This window comes from Buceros rhinoceros, unplaced genomic scaffold (assembly GCF_000710305.1).
Source record: "Buceros rhinoceros silvestris isolate BGI_N320 unplaced genomic scaffold, ASM71030v1 scaffold8915, whole genome shotgun sequence".
Lineage (NCBI taxonomy): Eukaryota > Metazoa > Chordata > Aves > Bucerotiformes > Bucerotidae > Buceros > Buceros rhinoceros.
The window spans coordinates 6952-26060 of record NW_010411127.1 but is presented as its reverse complement, the minus strand read 5'-3'; the positions used below and the strand labels follow the sequence as shown (position 1 = coordinate 26060).

At 44.5% G+C, this 19109-nt stretch overlaps 2 protein-coding genes across 2 annotated transcripts in view; one reads left to right on the top strand and one right to left on the bottom strand.

Annotated features, from left to right (window-relative positions):
- Nucleotides 1-231: 231 nt before the first annotated feature.
- On the top strand, nucleotides 232-9473 carry ELF2 (E74-like factor 2 (ets domain transcription factor); the record flags this gene model as incomplete). Its single annotated transcript, XM_010135885.1, has 6 exons — nucleotides 232-345; nucleotides 1366-1503; nucleotides 3551-3637; nucleotides 7480-7672; nucleotides 8054-8407; nucleotides 8846-9473. Coding segments are annotated over 6 exons (1514 nt in total), but the record flags the coding sequence as incomplete, so codon positions are not given.
- Nucleotides 9474-17581: 8108 nt separating this feature from the next.
- CCRN4L (CCR4 carbon catabolite repression 4-like (S. cerevisiae)) overlaps nucleotides 17582-19109 on the bottom strand; it is a gene marked incomplete at its 5' end in the record, with an annotated part of 2455 nt that continues 927 nt past the window's right edge. Inside the window, one exon of the mRNA XM_010135884.1 lies at nucleotides 17582-18672. Coding sequence (XP_010134186.1) covers nucleotides 17837-18672 — 836 coding nt within the window. The remainder of the gene's footprint in view (nucleotides 18673-19109) is intronic.

Below are 19109 nucleotides of genomic sequence, written 5' to 3'. Positions count from 1 at the left end.
CTCATAGAAATGAGGAGCTTGGTGGTGAACTTCTGGTCTAATCTAGGAAGTGACAGCATTGGTGCTGCATGTCCCATGTCTTCCCTAACATTTCTGTTGACAGGAAGGTATGAAAGGTGTGAAGACCCCTGATGATTTCCATGTTTAAGACCGAGTAGTGCAGTTGTACAGCAATACACGTGGAGCTCTTTAAGTAATCTGTTCTCATTAATTTTTTTTATCCTTCTACAGTGGAAGCATCAGGTCATGGAAGCAATGTGCACTGCACGGATAAGACATTTGAAGCTGCGGAGGCCTTGCTTCATATGGAGTCTCCTACCTGCCTGAGAGATGCCAGGAGTCCTGGTATGTCAGCCACAGTTCCTGCTCTGTGAGCCATTTTTCCTTCCACTAATTAGTAAAACAAGCAAACTGGGAAACCTGCTTCTGTGGAGAACTGTATGCTGTGTGAAACACGTGCTTGCTTTTTCAAAACTACTGATTTGTTTGAGGTTTTGTGTGATGTTTCCACCCTGTAACAAGCATATTTATGCCATAAATAATTTCTCTGAGAGAGATTGTTGGGTAGAGATCCTTGAGTAGCTACTACATGTTTAAAACGAACTTTTCCATCAGGAAACACTTTTTCACCTTGAAGGTGATGGAGCCCTGCCACAGGTTGCCCAGAGAGACTGGGGAGTTTCCTTCCTTGGAGATCAAAAAACTGTCTGGACACGTGGGCAACCAGTTCTGTGTGGCTGTGTTCTAGCAGGGGGTTGGACCAGGTGCCCTCCAACAGTTACTCCTAGCCTCGACCATTCTGTGGTTCTGTGAATTCGACATTTTTAATTGCTTAAAACAAAGTGTTATTTTAAGGGAAAAGTATTTTTGTCTGTTTTTCTATTTTAGAAGTAGTATCTGAATACACTCTGCAAAAAGTTATCAGTTTGGAAAACCAAAACTTGATCATGACTTTAATTTGAGGTTCCTTCTGCAGTTACTTAATGTATGTTGGATAAAATAATGGTCAAACTGAAACCCCAAAACTACAAAATAGGAAATGGAGATTGGAATAAGGATCAAAAATTAAGGTCTAATTTGTTTCATTTGGGTTCATTCAAAGTTGGGTGTAGTTCTAAAGAATAGTGGCATGATGCTTGTCTTATGCCTAACAATCCTGGCAAGCATGCATGTTTTGGGGAATTGGATTGATTTTCTAGGCGACAGGTTGTTGGAGCAGAACCTTACTATACTACTGCATGTGCTTTGTTTAAAATAATTTAATGTAAGATAGATTCAAACAGTTTGGTAGAAACTTCGTCACTTTTTTTTTGTTTCCTTCCCTCATAGTGGAAGTTTTTGTCCCTCCTTGTGTGTCAACCCCAGAATTTATCCATGCAGCCATGAGACCTGATGTGATCACAGAAACTGTGGTAGAGGTATCAACAGAGGAATCTGAACCAATGGATGCTTCTCCTGTTCTAACTTCCCCTGACATCCATGAGCCCATGAAAAAGAAAAAAGGTATGTCTGGCTCTTTGTAGGAGCAATCTCAGGATTTATTTCTGATGTGCACTGCTGCAGATGGTACTGGTGGAGGTAGGTTAGATGGTCTGATTTCTCTGCTCAGGCTGATTGGTGTCTGAAATGTGAGAAAATGAGTCTGCTACAAGAAAAAGGAAATAAAAGTAGAAAGAGTATGGGCTTTGCCCGTAAAGGAAAATGGTGCCTGTCTTGTATTTTTGAAGCACAGCAAAGGAAGGGTAGAGGAGGATTCAAAGAGGACTTGCCTGAGTAATCATGCCTGTCTTGTATTTTTGAAGCACCGCGAGGGAAAGGTAGAGGAGGATTCAAAGAGGACTTGCGTGAGTAATCCTTGGGGTCTGAAATACGGATATATTTGGTGGGCGGGTAGATTCAGAGGTTCTTCCAAGGAAATGGCAGGATAAATACTAACGTACAAAACGATAAATCAGTTTACAAAATCAGTACAAGCTCTTCCTTGTGAGAGAAGAATCTTATTTGTCTTTTGGGTGCGTCTTGGAGGAGGAACCATTCAGAACCATTCAGGTGTGTGAGTTCTCATTTGGTAGCTGAATGCTTAGAGGTTTGCACCTGGTGAGGTTTATCTCTGGTCTAGTAGTTTTCTTACAGGAATCAACAGAACTCACGTAACTGTAGGAATATAGCTTTATTAGACCTTCTGGACATGCTAAGCTGGAATACTTAATTAAAATTTACAGGGGGAAAAATGCAGTGTGGTGATAAAATGATAGAAATATAAGGTCTGTGAGTTTCAGATTTAATAAAAACACACACCTAACAGATAACTGTAACTCTACTGTGAATTACCTAAGCAATAAAATTATGATTAAAGCTTTTCCATGGCTGTAGTCATACACTGGATAAACTATTTCTTTATATTCCACCGACTGACTGAATGGTCATCCTGGGCAGGTTGCGTTACAGGGCTGTGCTCAGGAGGTTCTGAAATGTTTTGAAGGTTATTTTGTAAATATTTTTTTCCTATTAAGAGTCCAAATCCTTGCTTTTTAGGTGTGTAAGGTCATTGAGCCATAGTTACAGAGCCGTAACTTTGGTCTTCGTAATTAATGCCTTCTGAAATTCAGTGTTTAACGGAAAAGATTGTTCATCAGCAAAAAATAGTGCTCCTGTGCCTGGAGGTGGGAGAGTTAATTGTTGCCGCTTGCCTTTGACTGAAGGCAGAAGCAGGGGCTGTTTTCAGCCTGCTGCCGAGGGCTATGATCCTCTTCCTGGCTTGGGCCTCTTCACTGTAAGTTAAAAGGTCACTGAAGTGTGAACGGATGAAGAAGCCGCAGGTCTTGCTGGGAGAGGATTTCCCTGGCACAGGAAGGCCGGCAGCTCTAAGCCTGCTGAGGAAGGAGTTCCCTCCTCAGCCTCCTGGCAGGGGCAGGTGGAGGGTAGGAGGTGGTGCTGGGAGCTCTGCCAGCCCGCAACAAGCCGGGGCAGGGCAGCCCTTGTGTGGGCAGCTGGGTGCTGGGGGCAGGTGAGGTTTCCAGCACCACTCAGAGCACGAGGCTGCTGGTGCCTTTCATGGCCACCTTAATGCTCTGCTGAGTGTGAATCCCCTGCGGCACCGCTTGCCTGCTGAGCGGAAGCTTTTATCTATAGCTTTTAACGGACAGGTGCAAGGTGGAAATGAACATTTACCGTTTCAGTAGTAAGATTTCTTAGGAAAAGCGGTGCTTTGATCAACACCCGTACTAGAACACCAAAAACAAAGCAGAAGAAATAATACATTTCAGAGTAAAATGGATAGAATGCAAATAAATTGAAGTTTTACTTTATTCTCTCACCTGCCAGTAACTTGTCTGAAATCGAGTTAAATCTGCTTACAAAATAAGCAACAAAATGATGAATTAAACTGGATGTGCGGTAGCAGTAATCTAAGAATTCAAATTTACCCATACCTGTAGCAAGGAAGTGACAGGGAGAAAAAATGCACAAGCTACTTCTTTCAGCAAAGACAAACTATAAACTGATTTTATTCTGCATATGATTAATACCCCCCTCCACATTTTATGTGCAGCTGGCCGTAAACCGAAGACCCAACAATCAGCTATATCTGACGGGTCTCCAGATCTAGGTATAAAGAAGAAACCTAGAGAAGGCAAAGGTATGTTTTCCCATTTATCAAGTCTTCAAAATTATGCAGCGTATGTGTATTGTATCTGCCATAGGAAATAGATCTTTAAAAATTTGGTGGATGAGTAGGAACCAATTTCATGAGAGTTTTAATTTTATTGGCTGTCTTTACATTTATTTGTACAATACCTAGCAGGAGGATGTGTGGACTGCTCTGGAAGTGCCCTGTAATACACTCTGCAGTTAACAGGCTTTCTGGTTTTTCCTTGGCTTGGCTTTGTGTTGATCGACTCGTGCTGTCTTTTGTGGTGCGTGTTAATGTACTGCTCGACACAGAGTTTGTTAAGCTGCTGAAGAAAGGCTTGTTCTTAAGTAGAAGCAGTTTATGGGCATTCCTAATAGTGCTGGTTGAAAATAGGTTTTCTCAGTGGAATCAGAAACTTCAGTGGGAATGTGATGCTTGACCGTTAGATTCAGCTTGACTTAAGGGGAAAAACAAATGATGATACGTTTCCTCACTTGGATCAGTGAGGGATTTTGTGCAGGGGAGTCGTACTTTCCTAATGTTTCTTCTGATGAGTAGTGGGTCCTTTCTTGGACTGCAAGCTCCTGCTGTTCACCCAGCAGGGAGACAGAGTAGGGCATTTGCTCACAGGCTGCCCTTGAGCTGGCGTACAGCGCATCAGCAGTCCCCCTGGTTATAGGTGAAAATCGTGCATCTCCTCCCCTTTTGCTGCACTGAAGGTTGTTTGGGGATGTTGCTATGGCTAGGAGAAACAAAGTTTGGTGACTTTCAGTGGCAGCGTGCTGGCCGAGAGAGTGTGCTGTGGTCAGCTCCGCTATTATTTTGGGATTTGTTTGAAAGCAAGATCTTCACTGTTTATGTAATTCTGTATGTGGGTACAGCTCCTGAGTCGTCACATTTGTCAGTAGGGCAAGGAGGAATGGTCCTGACATCGGGCAGATGTTAGCTCGTGAAAACCAGCACGAGCTGTGCTGGTGATTGAACTTCCGTGTGGTCACCACTGTTGTTGGCTTTGGCTTGGGATGTAGCAGCGGACCTCAATGAAGATCACAGGTTTTGCATCTGCAGTGCTTAAAAGTACATCTTGTTTAATATTTTTTTTTTATTATTGTTAAAACCTCCTTAGCTTTCTGATTCTGATTTCACTGTGACAGCTTTCCATGATCTGTACTCACGAAGTGTCCCAGTTCCCAGTTTGCTGCACAAAAAACGTTGAGAAAGGAGGCCTGGATTTCTGTCTCTTCCAGTTTTTCTCTGTACTGGTGATTTCACTAGAGCTACTTGTTTTATGACGTGAAAGATGGTGCTGCTGTGTTTTGTTTATTTGTTTTTTTAAATTACTATTTCTGTGGACCCTCATAATAGTCGTCTTATGTCTCTTGTTCTCACAAGGTGTCTCATTCCCTATTTACACTAAAACTGGCATAAAATACAATTTTTTTTCTTAATGTAAGCTAACTTGATGTCCTGCAAAATATTTTGTTACTGGATTTATTTTTTGTTGCGTATTTTAAAAAAGTGCTTTGCAAATGTAGGCTCTTTTTCACATGTGGCGTGTTTTGGGAAAAGCAGGAGTTATTCCTAGAGCTCAGTGCTGTCAGCAGAGTTAAGTCACGGAGGAGGAGGACAGCCGGTTATGCATAGCTGGAAAGAGGATCACATGTTGTACATGTAGGTACTCCTTCCTTTGTGCATTTCTGATCTTCCTGGTGCAAAGCGAAGCAGTTGTATATCAGATTTAATTGTGCCCTTCAGTTTATTATGCAGGAGAAACTGCAGACTTAAAGTGAGATGGTAGTGGTTTATTGTCCTCACACAGTGCTTTGGCAGTTCAGGCTCAGTTCCTCGTTCCCTATTTTGTTTTTAATTTGCATAAATACTCTTTTTAAAAAAAAAAAAAAGCGTAGGCAGTTGGAGGGAGCAAATCTGGCTTTGAGCCTCTCTGCACAGATGCTGGTACCAGCGTGGCAGTTCATTGACACAGACAATGCCTTGTATCATTCACATACTTGGTGGCCATTAATCCATGCATTTTGAGGTGACAGCTAACATTAAGTAGGTGGCAGCTGCAGTAATCAGCTAGCCACAAAAATTGATTTCATTGTGCAAAATCTACTGTACTGAAGTTAAGGTTCAAAGTTGTATTAAACATTTCTAAAATAAGCTTTTTGCATTAAGTGCGTAGCAGCTATAGCTGGCACAGCAGCCCGCTTGAGGTATCACTGGGTCTGCCTGGCAATGGCAGATGGCTTCTGGGTAGTACAGGTATTGCATAGTCCTGCTGTGGAAAAAAACATCGTTATTTAGGTCAATATATTGAGTATGAGGGAAAAGAAGAAAAATTCTGAGTCAGCAGCACTGTTCCTGCAGAAAAATGAGGTGTTTACAGGAATGATTTCTCTTGAGTTCCTGTTTACTTCCCAGTACTGAACCCTACTTGTATTTTTGCGAAGAATTCTGTTGCAGAACCTACACAGTTTGGTGGTGGATCCAGAAATTCTGTTTCTGAGGAGCTAAAGACAAAGGATTAATTCCCTGAAATCGAGGGTGGTTTCAAGGTTCTTGAGTTCTCTTCCTGACTCTTGCCTCATAACAGGTCCTATTCAAATGTCTCTGAAATCCAGTGGAAGCCGGATTTTGGTAGCTCTTGAGTCAGTACTTGCTGTGTGGTAAAATACATTTATTCTCTCTCTATGAGGTGGTCTTCCCGAAGATGGAACCCATAATTTGTTATACCCTCTGAGGTTTTTCAAAGGTAGCTGACTTCTTGGAGTCTGCAACAGTGGTCTTTAACCTGCTTTATTGTTCAGCACGTCATTCTAAGTGCTATGCTGGGCCACTAAATCTCAGGAATTAATGACCTTTTTTCATAAATATTTTAATATATTGTTATTTGGCCCATGTCACCCCTTGGAAGCAAGATCAAGTGAAGAACTGGGATTAACGTTCTGAGGTTACTACTCTTGTAGCTCTGTCTTAGTTCTCCCTTCTCAGGTAACTTGACGAGTCTTCTCTAGCTGTACAAATTGGAATGAGATCTGTGGTGTTTTGGTTTTGTTTTTTTTTTTCCCCTTCTGCTTCTCTTCCACTTTCCCTAGATACAAGCAATATAGTCAGAGCATGGACAACCCCCATGTTATGTTTTATGCCACCTTGATTATCATAAACCCTGTCTTGGGGCTCCTCCAGTGGGAATACCTGAGAATTACATTAAACTCTTCTTCCATGGGCTGACTTCACTCTGTATCCCCCTAATTACAGAAAGGTACATGGGGTTTCTGCTGTGTGAATAGTCGTAACAAGAAGTTGGACTGTCTTTGCACCTAGAAGGACATTGCTTGCTCTGCAACATAGATTTGGGAAGGGTCAGGACATGGACAGGAGGTTACGTTAGAAACTTACCACTGTTGAGATGGTTTGTTATTGAAGGTTGTATATCTTTTTAAAAGTACTTATTTATGTCCTCCTGTCCTTCAGTGTCATGCAATGCACTGGCATTTCCATTCCCTATTCAGGTAACCAGGAGAAGAAAATTCTGAGCTCTTGTCCTGCCTCTGCTGAACGGGTTGTAGTGAGTTGTAATGTCCTCCCACGATTCTTTTCAAGCGTGAGAATGGATGCTGGGTTGAGCAGGCTCCTGCGCTGTGTAGCAGATCACCTGGGTTAGCTCCTTTCAGAATGCAAATATTTACAGAAGCTTTACTAAAGGTGGTGAGTGGTTATGTGCAGGTTACGTTATGTACCACTGGCTGCTTTTACTGCAGGTTGCTCAGCGTTCCCTCTACATGGAGAACTTGCTGTTATCTTTAAAAGTGGGTTTCTGATATTTAAATGCTTTCTGATTATAGGAAACACAACGTACTTGTGGGAGTTTCTTCTGGACCTTCTCCAGGACAAAAATACTTGTCCTCGATACATTAAATGGACTCAGCGAGAGAAGGGAATCTTTAAACTTGTGGACTCGAAAGCTGTCTCCAAACTATGGGGAAAACACAAAAACAAGCCTGACATGAACTATGAGACTATGGGAAGAGCTCTGAGGTAAAAACTCTGATATCCTTAAGTTATCTACTGTAATTTTAAATCTGACTCTTAATTTTGCCTATAGAAATGGAACAGTTCTACATTTTAAAAGCTTTATCCTCTTGCTGATGGAGCTGTTTAAAAAGCATCTTGCAGTTCCTATTGCTTTTTATGGTACCAATTAAATTGCAAATTAGCTCCCAAAGTATGTATTTCAAATGTCAGATATTTTTTTTTCAGCTAGACCCTTCAGATTCTTTGCTTTCCGGCTTCTCTCCATATCTTCTCACATTGTAGGTTTTACTGTGGTTACGTCAGGTTTTCTTGTTAGCGCAGAACCAGGTTTTCTTCAAAATCTGTCTCTGTGTTGGTTACTACTGAATTGTACTTTTCTTGCAGATACTACTATCAAAGAGGAATCCTGGCAAAAGTTGAGGGACAGAGGCTTGTATATCAGTTTAAGGAGATGCCAAAAAATATAGTTGTCATAGATGATGACAAAAGCGAGTCCTGCAATGAAGATTTATCAATGCCTACAGACGAAAAGTCATTGGCAAGAGTGTCTTTATCGGCAGAAAATCTTTTAAAAGCAGCAACCTCCGCACGCGGAGGAAAAAATTCCTCGCAGTTAAGCTGTACCAGAACGGAAAAAGCAGTCACCAGAGTTGTGAATATTGCCTCACCAGCGCATGACACATCATCATCTCGTCCCTCAACTAGCACTACCACTGTCCCAGCAACGACAGCTCCCAGGTTTGTATTCCTGTGGTCGGGCTGGTCGTTTGCGAATGTCAAGCAAGGTCTGGGTAGGAAGCTCTCTTTTAGAGTTTTGTTTTATGTTTTAAATCAGAATTGGGAATTGTTTCTGATTTGCAAACAAACAGCAGTGTAGCGTGATAGAATACTGTGGAGGTGTAGTTCATGAGATCAGAGCCAATTGTCAGTATGCTTTGCCCTCATGTGTATTTTAAAATTATATAGAGAGAGGGAGGGGAAGAAGGAGAGATGAATGCTGCTACATTTCCAAAGTCCTGTTGCTAAATGTGCAAAAGGTTTGGGCCTTTCTTGTTTGTTTGTTTTTAAAGAACCCATTAAGAATCTGTAATTCCTAGATTTGTCTGTCCCTCCTGTCATCTCTAACGATGCCCTGTGTTCTGGCTTAAACACACACATCCTTCTGGTTTTTTCCAGGACTGTACGTGTGGCAATGCAAGTGCCTGTGGTGATGACCTCTCTGGGACAGAAAATCTCCACTGTGGCCATGCAGTCAGTAAATGCAGCGTCACCCTTAATAACCAACACAAGTCCAACAACAGCAACAACTCCAAAGGTAGTAATCCAGACAATCCCTACTGTGATGCCAACCTCTGCTGAAAACGGAGACAAGATCACAATGCAGCCTGCCAAAATCATCACGATCCCTGCCACGCAACTGACGCAGTGTCAGTTACAAACAAAAACGGGCCTGTCTGGGTCAGGAGGTATTAACATCGTGGGAACCCCTCTGGCTGTCAGAGCGCTAACCCCAGTGTCTATAGCTCATGGGACACCAGTAATGAGACTATCGGTGCCTGCTCAGCAGGCGTCTGGCCAGACTCCTCCCAGGGTCATTAGTGCAGTTATTAAAAGTCCGGAAGTTAAATCAGACCCAGTGGCTTTAAAACAGGACCGTGAAGTGAAGACACTGCAGCTGGTAAAAGAAGAGAAGCCGGCAGATGGAAGCAAGACTGTGACCCACGTAGTAGTAGTTAGCACGCCCTCAGCGATCGCCCTGCCGGTGACAATGAAAACAGAAGGAATCATAACATGCGAGAAATGAAGAATCGGTTGCTTCCAGCATGGACTTGTAGACTGTTACGGTATTGAATATACTGACGTAATTGGGGGAGGGAAGTGGATGCAATCACCAAGTCAAAAAGGAGAGTTTTGGAATGTTAATAAACATGCATTATGTTGAAGACACATTGGAAAAAAAATTATTTTCCCGTGTTTCAGTGGGAATTGAACCACACTGATAATGCTGACAAAAACGGCCTCTTCCAGTTGGGACACAGCCGAACCTATGGAGAAGGAAAGATAGAGGGACTGAAAAGGGACCAAACAGTTCACTACGTTACCGAGTTACACTAAGACCTGGAACACTAAGAGAGAGCTGTGTGAGAGGTTTGCCTTGGTCGTTAGTTTTCAGGGGGAGAGGAAAGTCTTGTTGTTACAAATGGCAAATTTGATGCATTTTATTTGCATACCAGCAATTACTACTGTGTGCCCACAGTACTCAACTGGTGCTATGTGAAAAACCCTGCTATTAGGTATCGTAGAATGTGAAATAAAGGAGAAGATTAAAGAGCTTCTAAAAGAAGACAGAGACCTAGAGGGATTTTTGTATCATACAGCTTAAGCAGATTCAAATGAAAGCCTTAGACTGATTTTCAGTTACCTTTCTTGAAATAAGCTAATGGCTTGTTTGTGTAAAGCTTTTTTATTAAAACAAATTTTTTAAAAATCTTGTACCTAGCACAGTACGTTATAGAATTACATGTAACATATTTTGTATGGTAGTTAAAAGTCTGTCTGAATTTCCTAATTGTGGACAAAATAGCAGCGGGCTTTCTGCCTTCTGCTGTAACATGCCTGTGTCTCTCACTTAGCCTTGACATCCGTGCATACATTTCAGTTTCAGCTCTACTCTGTCACTTGAAAGGTCACGCCCAGCATGAGCTTTTGTCAGGTAGTTCTAAACCTGTAAATTTTTTTTTTTAGTTGAAATTAAGAGGGAAGTACCAGTGTTCAGAATGAACTATAATAGTTTGTATATTCAACATTTGAAGTATATTCTATTTTGTTGTACTCTTGTTTCAAAGTGTATTCAAGTAGGTTTTACTGAAATATAGAAACGAAATTTAATGTGTTTGGTCTACTTTTTATTTTTTCCTTTCAACCCGTTAATCTTCTTTTCCACTTACTTGAAATCTTCCAGGCATTCAGCCTAAGGTAGCTGGTGCAGTGTGGAAGTGTGGAACTCCTCACTACTGTGGTACTCTGAACGACTGACCAACTCTCCCACACAGTGTGTTGAAACGTTTCTCACTGAAGTGTCTGAGGAGCTGGTGGTGGTTGGTGAGGTAACTCCTGACAGGGGTCTGGTTCTCTTTAGCTTTGTCAGGACGGTGAGCATAGGCAGTGTTCTTGCATCGTGGCCGGTCACGTATGCTCATGGAGTAACTTGAGCAGCTGAAGAAGTTGTAGCCCTCCACCTGACAGGTGATAATTTTGTGTGCGCTTCCAGCTGTTTTAATGCATAGAAGACAGTGTTTGCTGAAATGACTCTGAGAACCAGTAATTTCTAGAGCTCTGTCAACTACCTGACTGTTCCTCCAGCTACCCCTTAATTTCTTAAGGCAGCACTGCAAAGGGAAGGTAGAAATGAGCAGACTCCAGTGTACTGGTCTTTCTGACCACCTCACAGAGGCAAGTAGAAAGTACCAGTAGGTAGAAACTGTGGAAAAAAGAGAAATACAAAGTTATACTGCTGGTCCTTTTGATGTTGTTACCCTCGACATTTCCAACTCTTAATATTTTGGCTTCAGCGCAAATACATGACTTTCAGTAGGTGGGTTTTTTTCCCCGCATGAAGTAAGTATCGAAATAGGTTTCCATTTATAATGGCACTGAAGTTAACAGGTACTGTGATAGATTGCTGCAGGGTAAAGCTTGGGTGAGAACACTCAGTACACAAACTTCTCCCTAGTTGCAGCCGGCATGCAAGAGTTGGGCTTAAAATAGCTGCAGGGTAGCTTACCCTGTTTTCATGGGCACCGCACGGCCACTACTAAAGCAGCACGTGAGCTTGTGGGTGGCCAGGTGCCCAGTGGCACCCCCAGCTCCTAGTGAGATGCCCTGGAAAGTCTTCCGTGCAGGAACTTGGGAAATCTTGTAATGATTTAAAGTCTAAATGCCCATTTCAGTATGGTCGTCTGTGCCTGGAGGAGCGATTTTAACAGAAATCTGGAACCGAGGTCTTCATGATAAAGGAGACTGGAATTAAATATTTGTAGTTTATTTCTTCCCTTTGACTTTTGATAGTGAAAAACAAGTTAGCACTGGAGTCTTAGCAGTAAGCCTCATTCTTCCCTTTGAGTGGTAAGAAATGTGGGAATAGCTCCATACAGCCAGGCCAGCACGTGGGGAGTTCTGAAAGCTGCCTGAAAAAGGGATTCTTTTTCGTACTCTAAGCAGAATTTAAGAACAAATGAACAAGCTGAAGCAGATGAAGTGTGGTGAAGAAGACAGCAATCCCTTCCACCAGCAGTTAACCCAAAGAAGCAAAGGTGGTTGTGGATGAGTTGTGTTTCTGGCCTGGGGTAGAGGACAAAGACACCTTCACAGAAGGAAATGTAGGAGAAGGAAGGGAATTCACGTTGCCAAGAAAAGAGGTGGGCAGAAAGTAAAGGCAGGGCAGGCTGGACAACGCTTTGACTAATTTGTTAGTCTGAGAGGCACTAATGTTCTGGGCAAGGGGAAGTGGAGCGGTGTGAAGAGAGGCAGGTAGAACAAACTGGAGCTAGAAGACGAGAGAATAGAAAAGTAATAGCATTTTTAAACCCACGTTGGGAAGTCTTCTGCAAGAAATACTTTTAAAATGTCTGTTACTTGATCGTATATGAAAGAGAGATGCTGTGTCTGGAGTATTTGTAGTTCAGACCTTTCCGACACCTAATTTAGATACACTGGAAGTCAAATGGGGACAAACTATCTTCCTGGAAACAGATAAAGATCTCCAGCTGGTGACCTCCTCCTCTTCAGTTAGAGCCAAGACTTCATCCTGTCACGGCAACAATGAAAGGAACGAAGGCACGCATCTCTGCCGCCGCTGAGATTGACAGCTCGCAGCAGTGCTTGGAGACGCTGCCCTTACTTTCGCTGCTGCATCTTGACACAGAGCTGGAGGTGGTGCTTTGGCTCTCTCCCCTGGCCACCCGGTGAGTGGCACACACGCTGCCGGCTGCCAGAGGACGTTTATCAGGAGTTTGTGAAGTGCTGCGAGAATCTCCGTCTGCGTGGATGCGCTGTAACAGAAGTGGAAGGGGTATTCACCCAGCTTCAAAGAGTGAAGACCCTTTTTTATTAACCTCTCCATGTATGCCGTGTACTTCTCACTTATTTTTAAATTAGTTGCTGTTTGGAGGACAGACAGGCTTTTTGTCACAGCCAGGTAGTGATTTCAGCTCTTCAGCCTTGCTTTGTGCGCATGAGGTCTGGTTGTTCTTCAGAGATGGTGTGCCACCGAGGTTAGAGCCATGCATCTCACCAGAGGCAGCCTCCCTCTGGGGCTTTCTACAGCTGCCTGTCAGGAGCAGGATTCCCACCTGTACCTGAAAGTCTCAGATCATCTCTAGGTCTGAGCAAGCTTTTCAACGTATGCTGCTTCATACCAACTTAACTGCGTGGGCAAGAAGTGGTTTTACTGGTGGTATGACCTCAGAATGAGGGAGCTTTGGTCAGGTTTGTAACGTCTGAGACAGACAAAGGGACAATGAAATGCTGAAGTTAGTATCTAGCTGTACTCCCAGGCTTTCAGAATCCTGGTGAACAGTCTGTTACTTTGTTTTACTTACTTTGTCTGTATGTGAAAACTAGCTTTTACATCTGAAGCTGGTGACTCTTGTAGAATAGTCCAGGCTTAACTCATCCCTGGCAAGTAGTAAGTTTTCTAGATATGTGAGTGGAATGAAACTCTTAGTGTGAAGTGAGCACACTTTGTACAGGAGGCATGGAGACGTACACATGGAGCAGTGGTATGACTGGTTTTACAGATATAAATACAAACATCTGTATTTTCCACATAACTTACTGTAAGTTATAGGATGGGCAGGGTAATGCTGTGTAGTCATAGGACAAAATCTAACTGTGAACTGCAACTCAGATTAAGATCATAATATCAAAATTTCTGGGTTGCGGCAAGAAAAGTTGAACAGGGAATCCCATCCTGGGTACCACTGGTTTTGCTGCTTTCTTGGGTAAAGTCTGTCTTGGTTAGCAAAGGGTTCTGTGCCTTGACACAACTCGAGTGATGCGGGTAAAGGCTGAGCTCTGGGGATGCTCTGCTGATGAGTTAGGACTTTAGAGAACTACACCTGAGCTGATGAAGGATCAGGGACCCAGGGACAGTCAGGAGTTGATGAGAACGTGGGGAGGCGCCCGAAGCCTCAGTTCTACTTGCTGTGAACATGTGCAGCACGGATCTGAGCTACTTGTGAAGATTGTCACTGCCAGAACAAGCTAAATTTGATTTGTGCCTCGTAGAGACGCTCAGATAGCAGGTACTAAGCTTATTAAGCAAAGGAGATCCCAGTGATGTGACACTACCTACTTCTGGTCTAATTGTTCTCCGAGAGAGATAGTGTTTTAACAAGCTTGCAATGGCTTCTGCCTTTCAGCAAATTAAATAAGTGGGTCATTTCTTCCTTCTGCTAGCTGGAGGGTGAGAGAGAACACTCACTGCTCAGCTTTTATTCAAGATCAGAGCAAGGGATCTGTTGGGACTTTTTTTAGCCGTGGTGTGCTTATAAGGCAGACAGCCACAAGGAGAGCTTTGAAGACATTTTTACTGTAAAAGTCATACTGCCTTACACAGGGGAAAAAAATTTAAAGACCTTCCTGCTTCTTCCTATGAAAAATATTTAGGGTACTGATATTTATAGCAGGCAAAAGCATGTCACTGCTGCAGGCTTGCCTCTTGCTGAATAACACAAAGCAAGAGCAGTATTTCACTTGGGCTTTCCAAAAAGAGCCTGTCTGCAAAATATATTTTATAGCAAGTGCTGGAATAAAAGGGTAAAGCTGAAGGGGAAGTTACCAGATAATTTCTGCGTCTGGTCTACCTTTTATTAAAATACAGCCCGAAGAGCTCATCATTGTGCTGTAACAGGCATGTGTGATTTTTCTAAGTATGATAATGTTAAGAATTGTCCTGTGTTGGGGGGAGTCCCCAGCCTTTTCCCCTCACCCTGTAAGGACATAAAGCAGTGAACATCTACTGTCACATGTCCAGGGTGAAGAAAAGAATCCCAGCCTCTTCCACTGCAGGAGAGCTCTGCAGTGATGGCAGTATCAAACAGATCACGCCGTTTCCCCACCATTTGGCTTCTTTCGTAGGAGAGTTGGCGTTGAAATCAAGGGCCTGTGTAAAATAGCGTAAGAATCACCCAGATACCAAATGGCACCACCCTGCGAGAGTCGTGGTGGGAGCTTTGTAGCTGTGATAGCTCAGCTCCTGCTGGTAAACAAAGCCTGCCATAATTGGGCAATGGCTCTGTGCCCTGGCAGCGGAGAGACAGTACCACAGTGACGGACACCCTCGGCTGGCCCTGGAAAACCAGAGCTGCTTATGCAGAAGTAAAATGGAAATTAAGGGCTTCCTAGTGGTGGTGGGGGTTTTGGTTGACTTTTGTTTGGGTTGGGGGACGAGTTTGTTTCATTGTTTGCTTTTAATACAGATCTCAGTACAATATTGTCCTTGCTCTCAAGGCATGGCTTTCTACCACTGGTATAGTTTCTTCCGGAAACTGCCAAAAGGGCCTGAATGGAAACTCCAGCTTCTGGTGCAACTCTTTGTGGTAGAGGAGCAAGGATTTGACTTATTAAAGGTACCATCTTATAGGTCTACATTGTACTGTTGCTTTGAGAAGTGTTGAGCTACAGGTGACTAGATACCTCCATTAATGGGCAGTTGTATTATTTCTCCTTCTCGCAAAGACCATTTGAGGGAAGATCCCAAGAGAAAACAACCCTAAAGGAGAAGCGCTGCCTCTCACCCCCTCAGAGGGACCTTGAGAGCAGCCAACACCGTGACAAGGAAGCTGCCTCAGTCTAGCCAGTATGAAATGCTTACAGCAGGGGTGCTCAAAGGTCTGCCTTTCCGTGGGGTATTAGGGGTGTCTCATTGCTGGTCCAGAATCTCCCTCAAAGAAGCCACCCCTTCTGCCTTCCAGGGACACAACAGCGATTTGCTCTTTGTGAAACTGCAGCTGAAGGAGGCCCTGGGTGGCAGTAGCTGATACACCACACCTGTCTGCCAAGAGTATTCACCAAGAAAGTTGGGCTCCTTGGTTCTAAAGTAATTTCTGTCTGGGGAACTTCAAATCCACCCTTGCTAGAGGAGTCCTGCATCCCAGGCTGGCCTCAGCTCCTCTGCTTGGAAGCAGATCATTGCCCTCAGCCTGCAAGGGTCAGGAACCTGTGCAGAGCCCGCTGCGGCTGTGCAACACAGCCCTGCATCTGTCTGCCTGAGAGGGAGCCTGTTCGTGTGGCAATGGGGGACTTCCAGTTGCCAGACTGTATTTTACTTACCAGCACCACAAGTACAGTAATTTCTGGGCTGCGTAAAGCACATACCTGTGGCATTTCTTGCCCTTTAAATGTTGTTTTAAGAGAAAGTAACAAGCACAGCTGCCTGTTCTGAGGAGCCCGCTCTGCTGGGCATGTTTAGTGGCCTTCAGGGAGGAATACCTGCACCCTGCTCTGCAGTGCCAGCCAGGGCTGTAGCTCCACACAACTGCTGCAAAGAGTAATGTTTACAGCAATACAGAGCCTAGGCTTCACCATCAGCAGGGGAGAGAGCAGCTTAACGTCCCTAAAGGTAACTCCCCTCCTTACCGACTTGCCGTGGAAGGTGGGCATTTCCCGTTTGAAAGAGCACTTGCTGCGGAAGCAAAGCAGCTGCACCAGCTTGTCAGATCAGGGCCGTGGGGTTGGGGGAAAGACGTCTGGAATGGGTATCATCACCGCTAATACAAAGCTCGAACAGCCCCTGGTTGAGACAGATCGCCTCCTTGTGATAAGGAAAGGAAAAAGATGGCAGCAGAGACGTTACTCTTTGTTCCAAAGACTTTTATTAATAAACAAACACCTGGAACATCTACAGGGGACTATGGGCCTTACTTTACACGGAAGTACTGCTTTATTTGCTCTTGCCTCGTCTTTCCCAAGTACCTAACTGTCAGCCCAACTCCAATGGTTGTCTCTCCTTCCTCTCTCTCTACCTCATTTCCTGGCACAGCAGCATCTTTACAATCCATGTGGGCCATACCGTTGTCACACCAATGAGCACCGCCCCACGCACAAGAGTTCCTGTACTAATGCAGCTCTGCTGCAGCCTGGGTGCTCAGCCAGAGCTCCCCTGCACCACGGAAAGAGGCTCCTGAACACTTGCTGTATGATTTCAAGTCAGATGCAGGATCACCAGCTTCTCGCAATAAATAAATTTTGTCTTCTAACAGGTTCCAGTGTAGCTTTAGATTCCGAAGATAAATAAAAGAAAGTCTTTCAACATGAAGATTGGCCCTTTACTGAAACAGCAAGATGAACAAGACTACAAATTTAAACCGTTCAGAAAAGCAATACTTGAAGCAGAGGAGGAAATGCTCTCTGGTTAGATGTGTCATCTGGAGGGAAGTACAGGAGAGGCAACGGTAGCTGCCACTGTGTATGTGCCTACAGGCCGTCAGTGTGTAACGGACACGTGCACATTCCTCTGGAAAAGCGAGGATATTGCTACAGGATGTAGTTAGCCTGTTTCCTCCCCTGCTCTTACTGGAGGGGGCCTTCCTCGCACTGCGCCATTACCTATTTGCTTTAAACACGGCTGTCGTCTCAAATCTTGTCCAAATGAGAAAAGAACACTAGTGTGAGTTTAGATTTGTTCATTCTAAACTGCGTTACGCTTCCTTCGTATTGCAGCAGACATAGATTTAAGAGAATCTCGCTTAGTAGTCAAGCCTCGTTCCCTTTGGTACTTGGACAAGCTTATCATGAAATAAATAAAATCAACATGCTGACAGGGCAAGTTGTTTTACAAACACAAGTGTTTTGATTTAAATACTAAGGCCTTCACATTCATTAGAGGATTAAGTCCTTAAACACAGGGGTTAGTGAAAGGATAAAGCTCATTTGATTTCCGGTTTTCCAACCGCGACGTGGCAAGAACACCACGATGAGAACACTGACTCCTTTCTTCCTCCCTTGGAGGCTCCAGATTAACAAGCGCTGAATGGCAAGTGCCCAAAATAATGTTCACTCAACAGTATTTCCTCATCCTTCAGTAGCTTCCAGCTTCAGAAGTTTTCTCTACAATAAAATAGTGGTGAGTTAAGACACGGCAACACCCGGTGGCATTCCAACGCATTACAGCAGCCTGTCGGGGTCTTGGTTAAAGCTAAAGTCACACACCAGAGAGAGGTGGTCGGAAGGGTAATGGAAGGATGGCAGCCTGTTGGGCCCAATTTGCTCTTCAGTCAGCAAGCCCAGGGCTGAGTTCACGTTCAAGGCATGCTGGGAATACCAGATATAATCCAGCGTGTGCCGGCACTCTCCCGAGGGCCGGATCTTCCAGGTGGTGTAGGGGGGTTCTGACTGCCCGTCAGGGCTCAGCAGCTTGTACGCACTGTTTAAGTTGAGGCTGGAGTTGGAAAATTCTCTGTAGACCTCCTCAGTTGGCTCCGCGTTGAAGTCTCCACAGACTATCAGAGGGATCTTTGCACCCTGGGTGATACTCTTCAGGTTCTGGAGAAGGTCGCAGCCTTGCGCGGACCGAAATCTCTCCCAGCCAGTACGGGCTTTCAGGTGAGTGACGGCAATGCAGAACAGTCTTCCAGTTTCATTGCACTTCAGCGTCTGAGCGATGGCCACTTGGTTGGTCTTCAGCTTCATGGCGGTTAGCCGGATGTTAGCGCTGTTGATGAGCTCAAAGCGGTCCTTGACGAAAAACAAGGCGCAGCCATCCGGTCCGTTGTTCTGCTCCACGTCGAGGCACGGGGACCACGGCTTGGGGAAGAAGGTGCACTGGTAGCCAAGGCGGCTGAGGAGTGGCTCGAAGGTGTCAAAGTAGTGGTCGACCTCTTGCAAACACAGGATGTCAGGCTTGTACGCGAGGATCTCCTCCAGGATGAGGCACTTCCTCTCCTCCCACTTCAGAGCTTCCATGGGGCACTGAACAAAGTTGTCTTTGCCTTCTCCAAGAGCTGAAATGAGCAGGGAGGGGGAGAAAAAGATGAAAGAAGTTAGTGATAGCTAGAGCAGGCTGTTGTCCTCCGAGCTGTGCAGAGGCCGGAGGTGCGGCTCTGCTGTGGGGCTGGCAGCCCCGCAGGAGGACAGGCAGCCTGTCACAGCACAGGAGGTCATGACGGGAAGCGGCAGGAGGCTTTCACAACACTTTGCCCTCTCTGTAAAACGCGTACATCAGTTTCACGTGCAGGCGGTGGGTTTTTCAGGAGCAGCTACTGACTTTAAGGGTGCCAGGTTTGCCAATGGGTGCGAGAACCACGTCTCAAAACACTGAGGTCTCTTAAAAAAATTAAGTTCCCTTTACAGATAAAGGCTTCTTCTCCCTCTTCCCAAAAGCGATTGCTCTGTGGCAAGTGCTTCCACGTGTGGCTGCCACCGCTGAAGCCTAAGAAAA